The sequence below is a fragment of the Bos taurus genome, chromosome 16 (assembly GCF_002263795.3).
Source record: "Bos taurus isolate L1 Dominette 01449 registration number 42190680 breed Hereford chromosome 16, ARS-UCD2.0, whole genome shotgun sequence".
NCBI classification, from domain to species: domain Eukaryota; kingdom Metazoa; phylum Chordata; class Mammalia; order Artiodactyla; family Bovidae; genus Bos; species Bos taurus.
In genome coordinates, this window is record NC_037343.1 from 37,465,574 (window position 1) to 37,488,789 (window position 23,216).

At 37.4% G+C, this 23,216-nt stretch overlaps 1 protein-coding gene across 5 annotated transcripts in view; it reads left to right on the plus strand.

Moving 5' to 3' along the window:
- C16H1orf112 (chromosome 16 C1orf112 homolog) overlaps positions 1–23,216 on the plus strand; it is a 50,773-nt gene that overhangs the window by 22,685 nt on the left and 4,872 nt on the right. For 4 of the 5 annotated variants that reach the window (XM_024976716.2, XM_024976717.2, XM_024976718.2 and 1 more), the window contains exons 10-20: positions 3,723–3,787; positions 6,998–7,146; positions 7,413–7,542; positions 8,632–8,818; positions 10,977–11,059; positions 11,409–11,460; positions 12,954–13,043; positions 17,261–17,446; positions 19,242–19,364; positions 20,438–20,533; positions 22,138–22,251. In XM_024976716.2, the coding sequence (XP_024832484.2) occupies positions 3,723–3,787; positions 6,998–7,146; positions 7,413–7,542; positions 8,632–8,818; positions 10,977–11,059; positions 11,409–11,460; positions 12,954–13,043; positions 17,261–17,446; positions 19,242–19,364; positions 20,438–20,533; positions 22,138–22,251 (1,275 nt within the window). The remainder of the gene's footprint in view (positions 1–3,722; positions 3,788–6,997; positions 7,147–7,412; positions 7,543–8,631; positions 8,819–10,976; positions 11,060–11,408; positions 11,461–12,953; positions 13,044–17,260; positions 17,447–19,241; positions 19,365–20,437; positions 20,534–22,137; positions 22,252–23,216) is intronic. The other variant, XM_059875701.1, reaches the window with a different exon arrangement.

Sequence of the window (23,216 nt, forward strand, 5' to 3'; positions counted from 1 at the left end):
TATGTTTGTCTAAGGATGCTTTCAAATAGCTGAGGAAAGAAGAGAAGCAAAAAGCAAAGGTGAAAGGGAAAGGTACACCCATCTAACTGTAGAATTCTGGAAAATAGCAAGGGGAGACCTGAAGGCCTTCTTCAACGGACAGTGCAAAGAAGTAGAGGGAAACAGCAGAAAGGTTAAGACTAGAGATCTCTTCAAGAAAATTGGAAATACCAAAGGAACATGTTGTCCAAAGATGGGCACAATAAAGGATGGAAACGATAAAGACCTATTAGAAGCAGAAGAGATCAAGAAGAGACTGAAAGAATACACAGTAGAACTGTACAGAAAAGACCTTAATGACCTGGATAACCATGACAGTGTAGTCTCTTACTCAGAGCCAGACATTCTGGAGTGTAAAGTCAAGTGGGCCGTAGGAAGCACTGCTGCCATTAAAGCTAGTAGAAAGATGGAATTCCAGCAGAGCTATTTAAAATCCTAAAAGATGATGCTATTAAAGTGCTGCACTCAGTGTGTCAGCAGATTTGAAAAACCCAGCAGTGGCCACAGGACTGGAAAAGGTCAGTTCTCATCTCAATTCCCAAGAAGGGCAGAAGTAAAGAATGTTCAAACCACTGGACAATTGCACTCATCTCCCATGCTAGTAAGGTTATGCTCAAAATCCTCCAAGCTAGGCTTCGATGTTATATGAACCGAGAACTTCCAGATGTTCAGGCTGGGTTTAGAAAAGGCAGAGGAATCAGAGATCAAATTGCCAACATTTGCTGAATCATAGAGAAAGCAAGGGAATTCCAGAGAAACATCTACCTCTGTTTCATTGACTACATTAAAGCCTTTGACTGTGGATCATAACAAACTAGAAAACTCTTAAAGAGATGGGAATACCAGACCATTTTACCTGTCTCCTGAGAAACCTTTTTGTGGGTCAAAAAGCAACAGTTAGAACCTTGTATGGAACAACTGACTGGTTCAGTATTGAGAAAGGAGTACGACAGTGCTGTTTATTGTCACCCTGTTTGTTTAACTTATGTGCAGAGCACATCATGTGAAATGCTGGGTGGGATGAGTTACAAGCTGGAATCAAGCTTGCTGGGAGAGATAGCAACAACCTCACCTTTGCAGATGGTACCATTCTAATGGCAGAAAGCAAAGAGGAACTAAAGAGCCTCTCGATGCCAGTGAAGGAGGGGAATGAAAAAGCCAGCTTAAAACTGAATATTAAAAAAACTAAGATCATGTCATCTGGCCCCATCACTTCATGGCAAATAGAAGGGGAAAAGGTGGAAGCAGTGACATATTTCCTTTTCTTGGGCTCTAAAATCACTGTGGATGGTGACTGCAGGCATGAAATTAGAAGACGATGGCTTCTTGGCAGAAAAGCTATGACAAACCTACACAGTGTGTTAAAAGCAAAGATAACATTTTGATGACAAAGGTCCATATAGTCAAACCTATGGTCTTTGCAAAGAGGCAGAGCCAAACCAAAAACAACACCCAGTTACTTTGCCAACAAAGGTCCGTCTAGTCAAGGCTATGGTTTTTCCAGTAGTCACGTATGGATGTGAGAGTTGGACTCTAAAGAAAGCTGAGTGCTGAAGAATTGATGCTTTTGAACTGTGGTGTTGGAGAAGACTCTTGAGAGTCCCTTGGACTGCAAGGAGATCCAACCAGTCCATCCTAAAGGAAATCAGTCCTGAGTGTTCATTGGAAGGAATGATGTTGAAACTGAAACTCCAATTCTTTGGCCACCTGATGTGAAGAACTGACTCATTTGAAAAGACCCTGATGGTGGGAAAGATTTAAGGTGGGAGAAGAAGGGGAGGATGATATGGTTGGATGGCATCACTGACTCAATGAACATGAGTTTGGGTAAACTCTGGGAGTTGGTGATGGACAGGGAGGCCTGGTGTGCTGCCGTCCGTGGGGTCGCAGAGTCGGACACGACTGAGCAACAGAACTGAACTGATGGTCTTTCCAGTAGTCATGTACAGATGTGAGAGCTGGACAGTAAAGAAGGCAGAATGCCGAAGAATTGATGCTTTCGAATTGTGGCGCTGGAGAAGATTCTTGAAAGTTCCTTGGAAAGCAAGGAGACCAAACTTAAAGGAAATCAACCCTGAATATTCACTGGAAGTACTGATGCAGCTTCACGCTGAGGCTCCAATACTTTGGCCACCTGATGCAAACAGCTGACTCATTGGAAAATACATTGATGCTGGGAAGGATTAAAGGCAGAAGGAGAAGAGGGCAACAGAGGATGAGATTGGTGGCATCACCAATTCAATGGACATGATCTTTGGTAAACTCTGGGAAGTGGTGTGGGACAGGGAAGCCTGGTGTGCTGCAGTTGATGGGGTCACGAAGAGTTGGACGTGACTTGGGAACTGAACAACAACAACATACCCTTTTAAAATTAGTTCTTTTCTTACAGGGGAAGTTTTAAAATAATTATCAGTTTGTTTTCTATATCCTATGATAACAATTAAAATTATTTCTTTGACATTCTAAGATATAGCATAGTCATAATGGATAAAGCTGTCAGAGCTGTACTTGAATCCCAACCTTACTCTTTTTTTGCCATGTGACTCAGTTTATTTGATAGTTAGCTTCAGCCTTTCTAGTCTATAAAATCGGGACAATAATGTCATTCAGTTCAGTTCAGTCCAGTTCACTCAGTCGTGTCCGACTCTTTGTGACTTCATGAATTGCAGCACGCCAGGCCTCCCTGTCCATCACCATCTCCCGGAGTTCACTCAAACTCACGTCCATCGAGTTGGTGATGCCATCCAGCCATCTCATCCTCTGTCGTCCCCTTCTCCTCCTGCCCCCAATCCCTCCCAGCATCAGAGTCTTTTCCAATGAGTCAACTCTTCACATGAGGTTGCCAAAGTACTAGAGTTTCAGCTTTAGCATCATTCCTTCCAAAGAACACCCAGGGCTGATCTCCTTTAGAATGGACTGGTTGGATCTCCTTGCAGTTCAAGGGACTCTCAAGAGTCTTCTCCAACACCACAGTTCAAAAGAATATGTCATTATATTTTTTGAAAAGTGAAAGTCTCTCAGTTGTGTCTGACTCTTTGTGACCCCATGGGCTGTAACCCACCAGGCTCCTTTATCCATGGAATTTCCCAGGCAAGAGTACTGGAGCAGGTTGCCATTTTTTTCTCCAGGGGATCTTCCTGACCCAGGGATTGAACCCAGGTCTCCTACATTGCAGGCAGATTCTTTATTGTCTGTGCCACCAGAGAACCCCCAAAGGGTTAGTTGGTCAGTCATGTCTGACAGTTTGTGCCCCAGGGACTGTAGCCCACCAGGCTCCTCTGTCCATGGAATTCTCCAGGCAAAAATACTGGAGTGGGTAGCCATTCCCTTTTCTAGGGGATCTTCCCGACCCAGGAATTGAATTTGGGTCTCCTTTATTGCAGGCAGATTCTTCACTGTCTTAGAGAACTAAAGTAATGTTTGTAAAGTCATTACATATCTACTGAGCACTTGGACATGTTCATTAAATGATAGCTACTAATTGTGGTTGTGTTGATTGTTAACAGTAAAGAATTTTAGGTGCTTAGCCTCATTCTCCTTTTTATTTTCATGCAAGAAAAGTTGTTTTCCCTATGTAGCACATGTAGGATTTTATTTTATTTTGCATGCTTCTGATGAAAAAATATATATATTAGCAAAGCATATTGTGTACAAGGAAGTGAGGAGAGTTGCTTTATTTTTAGGAGTTTCTTCCTTTCCTCTCTGATTCTTGCTGTACGTTGCACCAGCTTTATCTTCAGATATACAGGTAAGAAGAATGCTGTATGACCATTAACATGTAATAGAGCCATTTGAGCCATGCAGCCCTTTAGTGTATGTCATTTAGAAATCAAGTATCACGTGTCATTTAGAAATCAAGTATCAATGTATGGCAAACACCACTACAATATTGTTAAGTAATTAGCCTTCAATTAAAAAAAAAGCAAGTATCAGTAATTTTTCTTAATGTTTTAGTGTATTTTTATATGCTTGCTTAAAAGTAATTAATGGAGATGGAAGCTTTTCAAGAATAGATTCCATATGAGTTTTATTTATGTTTATATTCTAACTAGTATTTTATACCCAAGTGATGAATAATTGGTCTGATAATAAATACCAGATGCAAAAAAAGAGGTTATGTTTACATGTATGTATTTTGTATCAGCATACTGTTTTTTATCTTAATTTTTATTTTACTTCTATGAGATTTAAGTCAAGTAGTACTTGACTCCATCTTGGAAAAAAAACGAGTTACAGAAAGTGCATCATAATTTAGATAAGGGCCGAATGACATCTAAAATTGATGGTAACCTCAGAAGAACCCTTGATTTGACACTAAAGGACTCTCAGCTAATTCATCAGCAATCCTCTTATGTTTCCTTAATCCATTTAGTCTCCTAGACAGCTTTTCATATCTCTTCTTCTTCAAACATCTTAAATGTCCAGTACCATCTCCCCAGTTCTGGTTGTCAGTGTCGTCCCTCTGTGTCACTTAGAAAGATGGAAGCAATATAAAGAGAACTTCCACATTCTTCTTCTGACACATCTATTATTCTGCCTGTATCTCGGCCCACGTATTTCCTTGTTCCCAAGAGTGAACTGACTGTGCGCCTGAGGCCAGCCACTATTTCTGCATTGGATTTCACCCTCTCACATGCTCAGGGACCTCACTATCACAGTTGTTCCTTTTCCTTCTTAGGTCATCAGTCCTCCCTGCCTTCTGGATCATTCTCATGAGTATACAGCATGCTGTTCCTCCCATCTTAAGAATAACATAAAGCAGTCTCAGCTCTGCATCCTCCTGCGAATAAGCACCTTCCCCTTATTCTACATTTGTTACAATAAGACTCCTAAAAACAGTTGTCTATACCACTGTCTTTTTTGAAGCTATTCCAATCAAACTTTCCATTCTAACACTTCACCAGAACAGCTCTTGTTAAGGTCATCAGTGACCTCCATGTTGCTATGTCTAATGGACAATTTTAGGCCTCATCTTATGTAATCTCTCAGCAGTGCATAACCCTATCGTTTAGACTCTATTCTGTCGGCTTCCATGCCACCTCCCTTCTCAGCAGGTTCCTCCTCGTCTTTCCAGCTACTTCAAGTTGGATGTGCCCCAGCACTGAGTCTTCAGGCTCTTCTCTCTTCTCTGTAGTCATTTAGTCTCAAGACTTTAAATCTATATCTCTTCCCTTTAATGTCTAACCATCAATTAGGACTGATTCCAACCCCTATCTTCTGACCCTCCTCACCACCCCCCACCAGGCTTCCTCATTTCAGTTTAAGTAATAACTTGGTTTTGCAAATTGACCAAGCCAAAAAACCTTGCTGTCATCTTTGATGTTTCTCTGCTCTCTTATGCCTCATCTAGTCTGTATTCTAGAGGCGAGTTCTGTCCGTATAACCTTCAGAATAAATATGTATATATGCAGTATATAGAAAAGGGTTTTCTATTTCATAGTTAATGTTCCCATTTAGTTTAGTTTATATTTTCCAATTTCTCTGTCTCCGTTTTTCTTTTTTGATGTTCTTATTCAAGCCTTTATCAAGTGTAGTAAAAAAGCTTTTGTAATACATATATATAAATAGTGTGTATAATATATATATTTTAGAAAACTTACGAAGTTTTGCCTAACTAAAAAGTTTATGACATTTTGTTTCCACTTGTTTGATTTAGTATGAATAGAATGCTAGATTTCTAATATTAAAAAATGGATATGCAACAAGCAACAAAGTTTTACTGTATAGCACAGGGAACTATAGTCAATATCTTGTAATAACCTATAATGGAAAATAGCCTGAAAAATAATATATGTGTATATATATGTGTATAACTGAATCACCTGCTGTGTACCTGAAACATTATAAGTTGAGTGTACTTCAGTAAAATACATAAAAGTGAAAGTGAAGTTGCTCAGTCATGTCCGACTCTTTGCGATCCCATGGACTGTAGCCTACCAGGCTCCTCCATCCATGGGATTTTCCAGGCAAGAGTGCTGGAGTGGGGTGCCATTTCCTTCTCCAAATGTCAAGTGTTTATCTTGAGGACTTCCTTTTAAATGCTGTCATCCCCAGGGTATTTGCATTTTCTGTCAAGTTTGCCATAGTTAAAATTAACACTGCAAAATATACTGACTATGTATCTCATTTCACATAAGTTTTGATGAAGCTTAGTTTAAACTGCAGTTACTGAGACATTTTCTCTGAAAGTCTTTGAATCTTCCTTCAGTGTTAGTATAGTTTGTTCTTGTAAAGCTCTTGCTTCCAGGCATTAATTCATTGTCAGTTTATCCTTCTACCTATTTGAAAACAACTTTCAATAGAAGTAATTAATCCAGAATTTATCAGAAGTATCTTTATTATATATATTTTTACTAGTTATTTGGTTCATATTTTTATAACTTTTTTTGAGAATATCATTGTCAATGTATTAAAATGCATCAAAATAATACTAACATTTTCTCTAAGATTATAAACTTTTAGTTTTGTAGAATTATAGCCATGTAATTCAGAGGTTCTTCAAACAATTTTGGTATCAATTCAGTACTCTGAGTTTTGTTTTATAAAACACATGCTACTTAATTTTTAAATATATTTTCACTTCTAGAAGACCATCATTTTGCCGTACTTAGCCTCTGGCCAAAATTAGAAGGTAGCTATTAAGTGAATGCAGAGAAGGCAATGGCATCCCACTCCAGTACTCTTGCCTAGAAAATCCCATGGACAGAGGAGCCTGGTAGGCTGTGGTCCATGGGGTCGCTAAGAATCAGACATGACTGAGCGACTTCACTTTCACTTTTCACTTTCATGCATTGGAGAAGGAAATAGCAACCCACTCCAGTGTTCTTGCCTGGAGAATCCCAGGGATGGGGGAGCCTGGTGGGCTGCCGTCTATGGGGTCATACAGAGTCAGACAAGACTGAAGAGACTTAGCGGCAGCAGCAGCATTAAGTGAATGAGTTTTTTCCCTTCTTTCCAGTAAGTTTCCTCCAAGCCTGTATGCTGCAGGGATTTCTAAAGCACAGCAGGAGGAAATAGCCAGTACTTTCCTGGTTACACTGAGTCCACTCATCAGTCAGCTTCTCACATTCCAGCCTTTTGTGGATGTGGTTTTGGACAGTAAATTAGGTAAGCTTCAAAACACATTTAATGTTAAAACATCTCTTATTAATTACAATGTGTTAGACACATGGTAATTTTCCCTTACATAGTCATCCTTTTTTTAAGTTTTAAAATTTTTCTTTAAAGTTTCTTCTACTTGCTTTTCTTGGAGTATATTTCTAACTTTAAAAAAAAATTATAATTTTTTAATATAGCAATCAAAGTTATATAAAAATAGAGTATGCTTTTACCAATTTGCTATAACTTAATTAATGTGTTTTTACCACGTGAAGAGCTGCCTTGTGAACTACAGCTTCCCCAGTGTCTGCTGCTGGTTGTCATTATGGATGAGCTGTCCTCTCGGCCTGAGGATGTGCAGGCCCTGTGGTGCACAGAGAGCCAAGTCTCAGAGGCTACAGCCAGGTAACAGACATGGTTTTGTTTATCTCCCATCATATTACGATGGTTTAGAATGCACTGTTGTTTGCAATGACCTCAAAATTAAATTCTTTGTTGTATCACATATTCTAATTAATAGTTACTATGTAGACCTCATACACATTGCTACTTAATAAAAATATAAAATACACAAATCTGACAGGTGCTGAAAATATTTTAATTTTGTTCACTCTTTTAAAAGGTATTGCCTAATAGTGTTATAAACATTGAATGTAGTAGAGATGTAGCTGATAACATTTAAAGATGAGCTCTGATAAATAGAATGCTTAGACACTATAAGGTATCCCCTGGGAAATCTCCCTTGTGTTCATTCTTCTTGCCAATATCAGGCTCTAGTTCCTACACCCTGGCTGTTGCTGTGTTCTAGTTTTTTATCCTTTCCTTTAGTGGCATCCTATGTACCACTGTCAGGTTAGTCTTCCTAACCCCCAGCTTTGTGAGCTTGCAATTCTCCTGCTCAGTAACTGAAGCATAATGTCCCATGTCCTCAGCTTTGCGTTTAAAACCTGCTGTTGTCGTCATTAACTTTTGCTCCTTATCCTGTCTCTCTTTCTACACATATACCTTGCTTCTGTCAGACTGGTGATTCCTGTCTACCTTTTACTCAGGCTTTCTCATCTTTACCTATTATATTTTGCTTATTTTTAATTTATTTTTAAACCCTCTATGAAGAATTCTTAAACCATTTCAATCTTAAAATGACCCCTCTCTGTCTGTATAATAGGGCCTATTTTTCATTTTATATATGATACCTAGTTTAGCTATTTAAGTTTCAGATTCCTTGATGAATTTTGTCTCAGACTTTGTATAGTTCTGTATTTTGTTAATCACTTGGTAAATGATAAAAGATGTATAGGAAAATTCTCCTTTAAGGGATTTCTCTAACTGTATTTTATTTTTATGGATACATGGATGCATATTCACATATATTAGAAACTGTTACTGATATATACATCTTGAGACATTTGGCTTTGCTAAAATACCAGTGTTACTACACCCACTAATTGTTAAATGTTAATAACGTTGGGTTCAATGTTCTCAATTTCCCTGCAGGGTGTCTCTACTCAAAGCCATTTTCTCCAGTTTTGAGCAGTGTTCTGGTGAACTCTCTCTTCCTGTTCATTTACAGGGAGTAAAGAGTAAAGGGCAAGCCGAGGTTGCTGTCACCTTGTATCAGCATGTTTGCATTCATCTGTGTACATTTATTGCTTCCCTTCATCCCTCACTGTTCCCTGAACTGGTATGTTTGTCACTTGCAGGGCTAAGCTGAGATTACTTTTGCTTTCTTTTCATTGAGACTGTGAATCAGATATAGAAGAAAGTGTGGGGATAATAACTGTGTATGTATTTATTTACATGGGGTATCGTTGGGTTAGGAGCCTGGCAGGCTGTAGTCCGTAGGGTCATATAGAATCGGACGTGACTGAAGCGACTTAGCACAGCACAGCACGTAGTTGTTTACGGGCTTCCCAGGTGGTGCCCACGGTAAAGAACCTGCCTGCCAGTGCGGGAGAGGCAAGAGATGAGGTTCAATCTCTGGGTCAGGAAGATCCCCTGGAGACAGGAATGGCAACCTGCTCCAGTATTCTTGCCTGGAAAATTCCGTGGACAGAGGAGCCTGGTGAGCTACTGTCCATGGGATCACAAAGAGTTGAACATGACTGGGCACTACTACTTGCTTTACAACATTTGGTTAGTTCTGCTGTACAATGCAGTGAATCAGCTATATGTATGCATATATCCCCTCCCTCTATTAACTCCGCCGCCACCCCATCCTCGCCACCTAGGTCACCACAGAGCACTGACGAGTTCCCATCACTACAGCAGGTTCCCGCTAGCAGTTTTACATGGCAGTGCACATCCGCCAATCCCAGTCTCCCTATTCATCCACCCACCTCCACCCCGACTGCCCTCCCTGAGTATAGTTCTGTACATCTGCATCTCTGTTCCTGCCCTGCAAATAGATTCATCTTACTGTTTTTCTAGATTCCACATATATGTGATGATATTTGATTTTTTTTTTTTCTGACTTACTTCACTCTGTATGGCAGACTCTAGGCCCACCCATGTCTCCACAAATGACCCATATTATCTTATCCATATGTATCTATATCCCTGTCATCTTTGTCCATTCATCTGTTCATGGACATTTAGGTTGCTTCCATGTTCTTGCTATTGTAAATAGTGCTGTAATAAATGTTGGGGTGCATGTGTCTTCAAAAAATAGAAAACCTAAAGAGAATTCTCTAAAGAAGACACACACATGGGCAAGAAACACATGAAAGGATGTTCAGCATCACTAATTATTAGAGAAATGCAGATCAAAACTACAGTGAGGTATCCCCTCACACCAATCAGAATGGCAATAATCAAAAAAAATATACAAACAATAAATGCTGCAGAGGGTGTGGGGGAAAGGGAACTCGCTTGCACTGTTGATGGAGATGTAAATTGATACAGCCACTATAGAGGTTCCTTAAAAACTAAAAATAGAACTACCATATGACTCAGAAATGTGTATTTATTTTTGACTGTCATTCTCTCAGCTTGCACATTTTATGTTTTAATTCAGTTGGGTCTTAGGAAATGGTAATTTTAAGAGTCCTGTAGAATGCAGATGTAATCTTTAGCTAAAATACTTCAGAAAACATTTGGGGTGGAAAGGTATGCAAAGACAGTGTAAGAAGAAGAAAAATGGGTCTATGATTTCACCTAATTCAGTTTCTTAAAAAGAAACAGAGAATAGCAGAATGTAGTACCAAGTCTCCTACAGATCCTAGGCTTAATGTGTTTGCTTTTTTAAAACTAGAATTGTTTTGGTTTTTAAAAAAATTTTGGCTGCACCATGCAGCACACAGGACCTTAATTCCCCAACCAGAGATCGAACCCATAACCCCTACAGTGGAAGCATGGGTTTTTAACCACTGGACCACCAGGGAAGTCCCTTTTTACTGGAATTGGATTAGAAAAGACACTGATAAAATTCTAGGAAAAAAATTCTTAAAATTTATTTAAAAATCAGTATCATTTATGATATTATAAATGGGTAATATTCAGCACATATTAAATATTGTCTTTGAATAGGTTAAGACAGAAACGGAAGTATAGGCATGTGTATTATATATATTGTTTTAGAGACTTCAGCCTACATAGAGGATTTTTGTGGAGCCTAGTGACTGAGTTATCACATTGACAATCACTTTACATCTCCGTAGCCCAGTCCAATGCTGAACATGTAGGTACTCAATAAATGTTGAGGGGATGGCAACGTGGATTCTTTCAGACAACTTCTTTCTTATTGAGGATCTGTTGGGTTTTTTTGGATTGTGATAGTATTTTGTTGTTTTGAGAAATGTTATATTAATGATAATTTATCATAAAAATTTGTTTTTCATTAGGACACTGCTCTGTTGAATGCTGTTCTTAGTGCTAATATGATCACCTCTTTGCTGGCTATGGACGCATGGTGCTTCCTTGCTCGGTACAACATGCTTTTTAAAATTTAGGGGTTGATTTACTGTAGTGATTGATAGTAAATGACTTTATACTTGTAAGTTTATAGAAAATTAAATCTTGATAATCCCATAACAGCCCCCCAAAATGATTTGATTTCACATCACAGCACTGAATTAGGTACTGAGTTCCCTCTTTCCTTTCTTTGGCTCAGATCAATAGAACCTATAGCTTAGGTCGTTTTGTATGTTGTGATATTCCTTTGCCATGGAAATAACTGCAGTTTAGAATATTTAGTGCTTTATGGTAGTTCATCTTGCTTTTCTGAATAATTGTATAAATAATTGTATGAAGATTGCCTTCTGTTTCTATCACAGATATGGGACTGCTGAACTCTGTGCTCATCATGTGACCATAATGGCCCATCTGGTAAGTAGAATTATAAAGCCTAAAACATTCAACTTCCCATGCATTTCCTTTGGGGATATGATAATCTTAAAGAATGTGAATATCAAAAGGAGAAATAGCATGTTAGCTAAATGATTTTGATAGTAAATTAGTTTCTTTGCTCAGCATTAATGCTGATGCTGGGCTTCCGTGGTAGCTCAGACGGTAGAGAATCAGCTTGCAATGCAGGAGACCCAGTTTCAGTCCCTGGGTTGGGAAGATCTTCTGGAGAAGAGAAAGGCGACCCACTCCAGTATTCTTGCCTGGAGAATTCCATGGACAGAGGAGCCTGGCAGGCTGCAGTGCATGGGGTCGCAAAGAGTCAGAGACGACCAAGTGACTTCACACTTTCACTTTCAATGTTGATGCTATTGAGAAAGACATATTAGAAAGATCGTTTCACTGGGGAAATTGTCTCATATTTTCAAAATTTTATGGAGTTTCATTGATCTGGGGAAGAAAAATTAGGTTGTTTGAGGATAAATGTAAAATTGAATACAAAGTAGAGAATAGGAGTTAGCCTTAATGTGAATGACCCAGAGTTGTTCTTACTCTCGCCTCCTTCCTCCCTCTCCCGAGCCCCTCTTTCCTGCCCCAGCCCCGTCTCTAATATGACTTAGACATTCTGACTCTTGATTTTGATGTATCTCTTTCTGAGAAGGACTAAATGTGATAGTAATTGATGCCTTTTGGGTAAAGAAGTAATGTGAATAGATACAAAGAGAAAATTAATGATGACTCATGTTAATCTTTTCAGTGTTAATCTTCTTTTGCTTTTAAATCTCAACATGTTTATGTTCCATATAAGATGGGCATGACTGGTTTGTTTTGTTTTTAGTCTCTGGATTTTGATAAGATTTTATGTGGGCCGTGTGTGTTTTGTTTTTTGATTCATATATTTCTTGGTTTACCCTGTAAGGATATTGTAGACTAGATTCACTGAGGTGCATGATAACCAGGCAGCTGACATCTATGTCTGCATGGCTAATGGTCTGGAGTGCTTACCCAATTTTTTTTCTAAATCCTCATCACATCTTGCACAAAACTGACTTTTATGTTATTTGTATCATAACTACTTTAAATAAAAGCTCTCCTAGCACATTATGATAGGAATTTTAAATTCTTTTAATGACGCTTCCATCTTACAGTTATATTCACCTCTGCGCTTTTGTGATTAGACTTAAAAAAATTTCACAAGTTATCTTTCAGTAGGGGGATTAACATATCAAGTTATAATCAAAATGGTAATTAGAAATTCAAAAGTATTGTTTTTAAATATATCACAATTGTTTCCATATTACAAAAGTAATCTAGGTTCATGGAAGAGAAAAAATTAGAGGAAAGTGCCAAATCAAAAATTAAAATTCCATGTTATTTTCCAGAAAGAGCTGTTGTTAATATTTTGGCATATAAAAGTTTGTAAAAGCTATGATTTTAAGTCTTTGATCTCTGCTCTCTCTCCTGTCTTTTCCCAGATAAAATCTTGCCCTGGAGAATGTTATCAGCTCACCAACCTATCAATACTATTGAGGCGTCTCTTCTTCTTCATGGCCCCACGCCAACAGGCAAGGATATCTTTGTCACTGTTTTTGAGCAGCTGCTGAGAATTGGATTCAGATACTTTTGAAGGCTTTTTCACTCCCATTTATTCTGCATGTAAATGTTAACATCTGAATGTAAATTTTTAATGTATTGATTACATTGCTTATTGCTTTTAGGTGGATTTAGATTTTGATGTTAAAGAAAAGCCAAAGCTATACAGGAGTTAAAGTGATAAAAACAGATCTTATTCAGAGCTGTTGCAATAGGAGAGAAGAGATTTCAGTGTAGAACTGGGCTCAGTTCTGAATACAGCATAGACTAGTGTGAATCTAGGGTCAAGAAGCAGGGTAGGAGTCTTGTGGATAAAAATTCCTAAAAGGAAACATCAGAGGTGAGGGGGTCATCCTGGCTTGACCAGATTCTTGCTGAACACAGACCAGGATGATCAGATACTAAGGTTGAGGGATTCTTTCTAAATTTAGTTATGATTCTTGCTAAAATTGGATAATGCAAGACCCAGAAAAGATGGATACAAGCCCAGGGTCAAAGTCTTCTCAAGAAGAGAGCTAAGAAGAGCTTGACTTAAGATTGGTCAAGGAGAGAGTCCTTGTCAGTGTCTTTACTGCAAGTTACAGATAATCATTCTAACTCTGTCTTCTGAGAGAACAAGATGGCGGAGGAGTAGGTGGAGGTTGAGTACATCTAACTCTGTCTTCTTTCTTCTTATTTCTCATACATTTAAGATACTTGGAATGAAATGGTTCTGTATCCCCTGTCCCTTTAACTTATTTTGAAGAGCTAGAATATTACTTATGCTCTAAATGAAAATGATATCTTTATCTTTTTCAAAGTAAACAAGTTGAACTTTCTGGGGAAAATTGGAAGTATGATGAGCCCTAGTTGTTTGCCATTGTGAGGAAGACAAGCTCTGTGTGACAGAGGAGATTTTCCAGTTACAGGAACCTTGGTAGCCTGGTATAGTCCCTTGGATTAGTCACTTTGGAGCTCTTACGAACTTTTTATAAAATACAGGTCCTGGAACCTGTTCCAGGACCTAAGCCTGTGAATAGAATGGGTATGGAGTGGTGGCTGCTGGGTGAGGCTCAGTAACTTGTTTTTGTTCTTATTAAATTCCTACATGATTCTGACATGGATATAAGCTGGGGAAACACTAGGTTAGTGAAGTGGGTTAAAGGCCTTGGTGTGAATCCTGGCTTAATATGACCTTGGGCAAGTCATTGTTTCTGAAACTATTTGCCTGCCTACAAAGTGACAGAAATGTGTAACTATTTTGGAAAACTTCATAAGGATTTAGAGATAATATATGTGAAATACTTAGCATAGTGCTGAGTTTAGAGGGTACTCAGTAAAGGCTGAGTTATTTCTGACCAGAGTATTTACCCCAAGTCCATGCCTGCTTTCCTGCCAAGAGAGGATGGCAGGGTAGCGAGGAGCCACACTGACCTTCTGGCCCTCTTCCTTAGGTGTCTCCAAGGCAGAAAAGCACAGCAGGCCCACCTCATCGCCCTCCAGAAAACATGTTAGGGTTGCTGTTCATGCCTCTAAAACTCCTGAAGAGTTGTCTGCTCCAAGTGCAATTTTAATACCTTCCACTCCCCTATCAAAGGTCATACTCTTGGTTCCTGGTATATGGTTCTTCCTAGAAGCCCTGTTTAACTGGCAGGCCCTTCCTGAAGAAGTGGGATTTGGAAGAGATCCTCGATTTTCTCACTTTATAGGAATAAAATTCTTTTCCCAGAGTTGAGAAATTTTAACTTTTAGGATAATACAACTCTGAATGAATTAGCCCCAAGTGAGTTCTAGCAGATTTGTTATAACAAACTCTAGTGTATGTTTAGAGATCTCTTATATACTTCTCAGTTTATTCTGAAATTTACTAATTCCAACTATCAGATATGAAGTTATGGATAAATGAGGGGTTACTTGTAACATTTTCCTTCATTTATCAAATACTGATTTTTCCTGCTGTGTTCAAGTTACTGTATAACACTTAAAATTAAGGGAGAAACCTGAATTTGAATTCCTGTTCTGAGAGCGCTTGGGAGAATTAGTTAATCCTAGAATTGAAATATTATTACTTAGACGGCAGTTGTGAGACTCAAGGAGATAAGAGTGTATATATGCATCAGGTAAGCATTTAACAAGTGTTAGTTCTTCTATCATGTCATGTCATGTCAGCTCTTTTTCCTTTTCTCTTAAGACATGATCCAGCATCTTAAAGGAAGCAGCAGGGAAGCCTGTATTTTTTTCAGACTATACTGTGGACCAGGTTTTGTAGTAGGCACTTTAATTCTTTTAATCCTTACCTCAGCCTTGTGGGATAGATATGTTATCATGTCCATTTTACAGATGAAGATTCAATAACTCAGGATAATTAAAGACCTTCTCCAAGCTCACACATAATAAGTGACTGAGCTAGGATTCAGATAAGATCTGATTTGCTTCCAAGTCTGTGCTCTTTGCATGGCTCCCGTATTGTTTTTAGCTGGTTTTCATGCAGCTGCTTCAGAGCCCTCCTCTGTGGGATGTTGCCTCTGCCTCCTTATGCCCTTTTACCCTAGGAAATATGCTTTTTTATTTCCTGAGGTTACCTGGGGGGAAAGGATATTAGTATGGTCTGGTTGAAGCACATTGGCAGCTGTGCTACCATTTTCATGTAAAGGAAAGATTACTTAATATATTTGCATTTTAAGCCCACTGGTGTATTTTTCTCTCAGTGTTAAGGAGGGAAGTCATGTGCTCTGCACATTAGATCCCCTTATATTTCACTCCTTGTGAACTGTCAGCACTAGCAGTTTTAAATCTTGCAAACTGTGTTGAGGCCAAGGTTTTCAAACCCAGAATAGTAAATAAATAAATCAGTCTTTGTATGTAACAGATCTTGGCAACTCCTACCTATGTTGTCCAGGGTGTTATTACTTATAGTTCTATTTTGGAAAGGGAAATCATTCACTCACTGGACTTTATTATAAAGAAAGGTCTTGTTTGAATTGATGTTAGTTGGCACAATTCTCTTGGCTTTCCTGATGTAGTTTGGTTTCAAGAGTAAAGCTGCCTGTTGTAATAGATGCATAGCTCAAGAAGGGATCCATTTTTCTGGCTTTATCAGCTGTCCCAGAAGATAGCTATGTAATTTCTCCCTTGTGTTGACAGCTAAGTATTTTCTCCAAACAAATAAAATTCAAATATAAATATGATATATAATGTAGAAGAGTTTCTCTGTCAGATTTAATATAGTGGTGTGTTTTTTCTTTTCTCATTTTTGATGTAAGAAAATTTTTTTTCTGTCATTCAGCAAGTAGATTTTGGATATTATAAATTGAATTCTTCTTCTTAAAAATTACATCAATATTCCTAGAGTATACCTTAATTAGTAATTAAGTACACCATTGCTCTTGCAGTTTTTCCACCAGAAACTGACTTAACAGTTTAACTCTTTCTTCAAATAACTTTTGCCATTTTTATCTAGTCCGTTAACGTGGCATTTTAACAATACTGTTTTTCTGTTAACCTGGCAAACACTTTGAATTATTTCAGTGGTAGAATTGTTTTGCCAACCATACTGTTCTGAACACTTGCGAATGAGTTTCATATGTTGTCTAAAGTAGAGCAGAGCTGGATAGCCCATTGGAAAACTGAACCTGTGACCTTTGCTTCTCTGTGATAGCTAAGTAGTAAGCCACAAAGGTTGGCTAAATCAATCTTGTTGGTGTGTTTTTGAATATTACTTTTGATTTAGCTGTACAAGTTGTTGAGTACACTGATTCTTAGGGAAAAATAGACTTATTGGGTAGAAGCATTTAGAATAGCTGACATGACTAATAATGAAATACATTATTTAATATTTCTTAATGCATTTATATCGTGTTGCACTTAACCTGTTTTTTCAATTTGGAAACAAATGCAAAAACAAAAATAACTAAAATGCATGTTCATTTAGGCTACATTGATCTGGTACCTTGTGATACTGTTATGCAGTTAAGAACTATTATTTTTTGTCATACCACCCCACAACATGTGGGAACCTTAGTTCTCCTTCCAGGGATCCAACCTGCACCCCCTGCACTGGAAGTGCAGAATCAGAGACTTAACCATTGGACCACCAGGGGAAATCCCAAGAACTTTAAAAAAATATTAAATATGGAAGCTAATACTTAGCTTTGGTGTATCAGTTCACTAGACTGTCTGTTACTCTTGTTTTTTTAACAATTAATTTCAGGTGGAGTTTATCCAGAAATTTCCCCCAAAAGAAACAGAAAATCTGCTTCTGTGGCAGTATATTTCCTTTCAGGCATTACCTGCTGAGCTTAGGAAACAAACTGCACTTGAGGTCACCAGAGCAGGTACTGCATGGTGTATGAAGTGGCTAGGCAGTAACCGCACGCTAGAAGAACTTGAGTCTCTGGTAAGTGCATTATGATGGCCTTGATTCGTTCTGTAGCTGTTTATGAAGCTGCTTTAGTTACTGGGGATGTGTTGTTAAAAAGACACAGTTTGTGCCCTCAGAATCTAGCAAGAGTTTCATATTTCTACACTGTAAGAGTCTGTGAGAAATGTGCTATTATCTTGATTGATGTAAATATGAGAGGGGAGGGTGGAACAACACGAAACACATTATGAAATACTTTATTTGTAGTATATTTGCTGACATATTTCTAGATTTGGTAGAGAAGATTCTTCCTTTTTGTACAACCCTCATTTTATGCAAATCTCTTCTGAGTCTTTATATACCTTTCTATTTAGAATGCGCCCTCTTAAAATAATGAAATAAAAAAGAAGTTGATCTATAAGTCAAAATACAATTTTAGAAACTGAATATAGTACATGTTGTTTGGTGTTTATTTGCACATTCTTTGATTCATCATTCACTCAGCATATTTTGAGTGTTTATATGTGCCAAGCTCTGTTTTAGGCATTGGAGATAAAAATATATCAAAGAACAAAACCAACAAAAATTCCTGCTCTCATGGACTTACATTCTTTAGCTGTGGACAAAGAAGTAACACACCCACACATGTGTGTGTGTGTGTGTGTGTATATATATATATATGTAAAACTTAGATACATTATTATATATCAGTTTGTGATAACAGACAAATCAAGCAAGGATGGGCACAGAGCATTCAAAGGGGTGAGGGCTTATTTGCAATTTTAAATTGAATTCAGGGTTTTCTTGAGACTTATATTTCTAAACTGAGTGTAAATGTTCTGATACTCTATTACATAGTGGCATTTGACCTTAATCATAAAGATAATTTAAAACATTTACATATATTGAAAGGAAATATTTCTATGTGCCTTTATTGGTGAGATTGTTCAGGTTTTGTATTCATTATACACAAATTTCTATAGTAAAGACAAAAACTTTTGTATTAGATAAAATAAAAGCACCTATTTTCTAAAATTCAACGGCTTTACTCTATGACCAAAACCAGATCAGCAAGTTATTTAATGTTTATTGTAAAAGGAAATAAGTTAATTGTAAGTTAAAAGCTGTGTGGTGATTACATAAAATTAAGTGTGGTTGTTGAAGTATAATGGATGAAGGGCAAAATTACTGATTGTTACCACACGCCAACCAACCCCATTCCTGGCCAGAGAGACAGACATTTGATATATCATTAAGAGTGAATCCAGGAAAAATTATCTTTTGTTTTAAATTCTAAATAGTGTACTTAGGTACTATATTTGTTTATTGAAGGCAGTGTTGCTAAAAAATTTTAAAGATTAATTATACAACAACAGCAACAATAATTTAGTAAACTTTAAAAGGTTGCTAAGTACATAATGTGAAAAAAATTTAGTTGATAAATAGTATGAATTAGCTTGACCGTATTGGCCATTTGTATCAAATCTATTTTTTAAAATATGATGCAGTTTCCATTTTGTTAAATTTTCAACCTAAAAGGAAAAAAAATTTTTTTAGGAAAATGAAGCTAATGTTTCTGTGTATAAGGAAAGTAGTTTTAACAAAATATATTGGTTGGCCAAAAATTTGAGTGTTTCTATAAATACATCTTATTTGGCTAACATAATACATGTATTAAGACATCGCTGAAAAGATGGCTTTGGGTCTTAGAGATACACTTCTAGTGTTTTTATGAAGAGTTAGAGGTAACTCAAAACCGACAGGTAATTGGGTTCCAGCTCCTTTAAACTGATGTCTGCACTCAGGTCCTTTCCCTGTCTCTTGCCTTTAGAACACAGTGCTCTCTGCTCTGCTTGCTGTATGTAATTCTTCTGGTGAAGCTCTGGATTTGGGGCAGCAAACTGCAATTAAGGAAGTTGGAAGTCAGCTTTCAATTCTTTTAAATGTTAAACTGGTAAGGAAGGCAACTATAATCATTTTGCTGAAGAACAAATAAAATACTGAAAAAGAGAATGAAATTTCCATACAGAGTAAAATGTATGTAATTACTTTAGGTTCTTGGTAGCACTTGTGATTAGAACTTAAAAATACCTACTTTTACTCTTTCAGCCAGTTCTATTTAAGTTGATAGAATTATATTAATAAAACTAGAAAGTAGTGAAGTGACAGTGACAGTCTAGCTACTATTTTCAACTCTTACTGTTTTTTCTTCTTTGTTTGCTATGGCCTGTTTCTGTGATTCTGGAGTTCTTTTATAAAATCTTTTGAGCACTGGGAGAGTGGTCTGGCTTAATAGTAGAAGGGGCAAGTAAATGGATGTGGTTAACTTGTATTCCTCTTCTCCAGAAAAGCCAAAATCAGGCTAGAATTAGAATGATATATGTCCCACAGATCATTGTAATTTAAAAATCATATTTAGTTAAATATCTAACTATGACATTGATAAGTTGAAATACTGGCCTCTGGGTGTCCCAGTCAGTGGAAGCTGAAGGCAACATTAATGTTTGTGAAATAACAGACATGGTTTTGCAGATGATATTTTATCATTAAAGTTTATGTATATGGTTAGATTTCACTGTTGCAGCATTTTAGCTTCAAGTGCTTTCCCCTAATCCTCATTAAATTATTCAATAAATATTCACTGAGGATCTTTCTTGGTGATAAAGCTTATAATATCATAATAGAAGCAAGAGTTCTGGAGAGGAGAATGGAATTTTAAGAAGACTAAGGAATAAGCAAGCTTTTTCTGTGACAGATAAAAATAATGAGATGCCCATCTGAATTAAATCTGGGTTTAGAACATGGCTATACTTTTTCCTGTGTGTCTAGAGGAAATTACTTAACCTCTCTACCCTTTTCTTAGTAGTAAAGTGAGGGTAATAATACCTGCTTCAGAGTTATAAGGAATAAGTGAAGTAATAAATATAAAGTGCTTAGCATATTTCCTGGAATATAATAAATGTGAATGTTGCTAGTCTTATGTAATGGAAAATTTTCACCAAAATTATTTTGTGCTTCTTATTTAAGGTAATAGGTCAACCTTATGTTCAGCAGACACTCAGTCTTTTACTTCCACTGCTGGGATTTTTCATTCAAACTTTAGATCCTCAGCTAGTAAGTCAGGTAAGAATAGTGGGCAAGCTATCTATTCTCTTATCTCTTTGATACTGAATAGTCAGACCTGTTTCATTGTTGCTGGTAACTGCTTAGGAAACCCTGAGGTTAGGAGTCAGTTCACCTGGGAACCCTGCCTTTATAGCATTTTCAAAGGTATGCCAGGAGCTGTTGTTGAAGTTGCATTAGTCACTCAGTCCTATCCAATTCTTCGGGACCCCATGGACTGTAGGCCACCAGGCTCCTCTGTCCATGGGATTCTCTAGGCGAGAACACTGGAGTGGGTTGCTATTCCTTCTCTAGGGGATCTTCCCAACCCAGGGATCGAACCTTGGTCTCCTGCATTGCAGGTAGATTCTTTACCATCTAAGCCACTAGGGAAGCTATGCAATAAAACCAACATGGACTTGAGGATAATCCTCATTTTGTTTGAAGAAATAAAATGAGGAGCACTACTGAATTCTTCCTCTGGTCCCTAGCTTGCATGGCTGGACCTAGCAGAACCAGGGCCACTGGGGGATCCTCGTGGTGTTGCCTCAGGTATGCCTTGCTTTGGGTGGTTCTAAGTGATGGAGAGAGGGAAAAGGGGAGAAGGCCTTCATCTTACCTGAAGTGATTTGAGGATCTGGAATGAGTTCATACTAGACAGACCCGATCCCCTAATTGTTGGTTTAAGCTTACTGTCACTTAAGAAAACTATTCCGAGGTAAAGCCAGTCCTTCCTATTTAGGAAGCGACGCAGCAGCAACAGCAGCAGCATATTGCAGAGAGTGAGACTAGCAACACCTTGTTTTTAGTAGCTCTGGTTTTGGTTGTGTATATGAAGAACTTAGCATTAAAAAATGTTTACTAATTAGGCATATTTTTAGTTACTATATATGTTTTACAGAGAATGTAGTAAAATAACTGACTCAAATATGTTGATTCTGAAGATTCTAATCTTTTTTGAAAAATACTGATAGTTTTGATGTAATTGTACCTATTTTTAAAAAATCCAAATAACTAACATTTAAAATTTTCAACATAAGTAAATTATTCATTGAGACACTGCTTCCATAGAAGACTATTTCAGTGTCCTTTACACCAGGCAAACTTTGGCCTCCTGACTAGGTTCTGCTCTCCTGTTTTCATCAGAAGCGCTAAGGAAGATTTTTTTACATTTTTAAAGGTTTGTTAAAATATCTATATATATATATGTATGCAACAAGGAACAAACCCAAAATATTTACCCTCTGGCCCTTTACAGAAAGTTTGCCAATCCGTGTTTAAAGAATGAACTTCTCCTTCTAGAATTTAAAATGCAAAATAATTTTTAAAGATTTAAAGGAAGAACACTAGCATATTGTTTTTCAGAAACACATGAATTTTTAATTTTTTATTTCAATGGTTGGTAAGACTAATATTGTGGTAGTAACTGAATGAGTGATTTTATTGTTTTATTCAAATTCCACCTGTGAAGTGTAGGCTTTGTAGAATCTTTGACTGTCCTGGGTTTGGTTTGGTTTCCTGTCCTGCATACCCATCAAAATCTTAGTCGTGTCTCTACAAAGCACTTGTTTTATAACTGCTTGTAACTATTCTTTGATCTTTGCATCTTTGGTTATACTTTGCAGGTTATAACTTTGCAGACCTCACTGCTTAAATTAGAGCCTCCTGACCATGTTCGATTGGCATTTCTGGATTTTCTCTCTTCTCTGGGAAAACTTTTTATACCTCAAACTATCCAGGTAATACTCTCTTAATCCTGTTGTTCCCATGTTAACAAAATCTCTCATAATTACTGAGGGATTTTCAGGCTTTAATTTCTGGAATTCTATGGATTGCTGACAAATGAAAATTGGAGAAAAACTATTTTGTGAAGAGAGGGTTACTGTCTTAGTATAACTCAAGTCATTTACTTTTAGAAAAATATATGTTGACATACAAATAATTTATAGAACTGGCTACAGTAAGATTTATGATAGTTGGGTTCTAGCATACAAAGTTCCTAAGGAAGGAAAGTATGTCTTCTAGGGAACAATGTATAGTGAGGAAATTGGGTGATTTATCAGTTATTCTCTTGGTTTCTATATCCATTAAAGGGAGCCTATTTGTTTCTTTAGAAGATATTTTTGAAAATTTTGCGAAGTATATATAGTTGACAAATACGTATTAATAAAACTGTAAAGGCCTGGTGATACACTTCTACTGAATCTTAAGACATACTTCACAGCAAAAAGAAGTCTTCCTCCTAAATTGAGTTCTTCCTTCCTTATTACTGTGGTCAAGACAATTCTAGACACTTGACATTTTCCCCCTACTTCTAGGTCATACTGAAGATTTCAGTGCTGAGAACTTGTTATGTAAGTGGGGCAAAAATATGATGAATGTTTTCTCAGTACATGTTAAATAATTAAAACCTTGAAACCAAAACTTGAACTGGTTAGTTTGTAAAGGGCTCTCTCGTTCAAAGGTAGACAATACCATACTGTTGCTTTCCATCACGTAAAGTTGTGTTTCTTGAGGTAGGTGTAGAGTTGACAGCTTCTTTTCAACTCTCTGGATAGAAGTATTCAAAGATACTTGCATTTGAGCTATCTTTTTAGCATAAAATGAATGTAAATGTATTCTGAAATTCTGCTTCATCAGTGCCATAGCCATGGACCCTGCTGGGCCCAGAACCTACGGAGCAAATGTTTAATAAAAGCAGAAA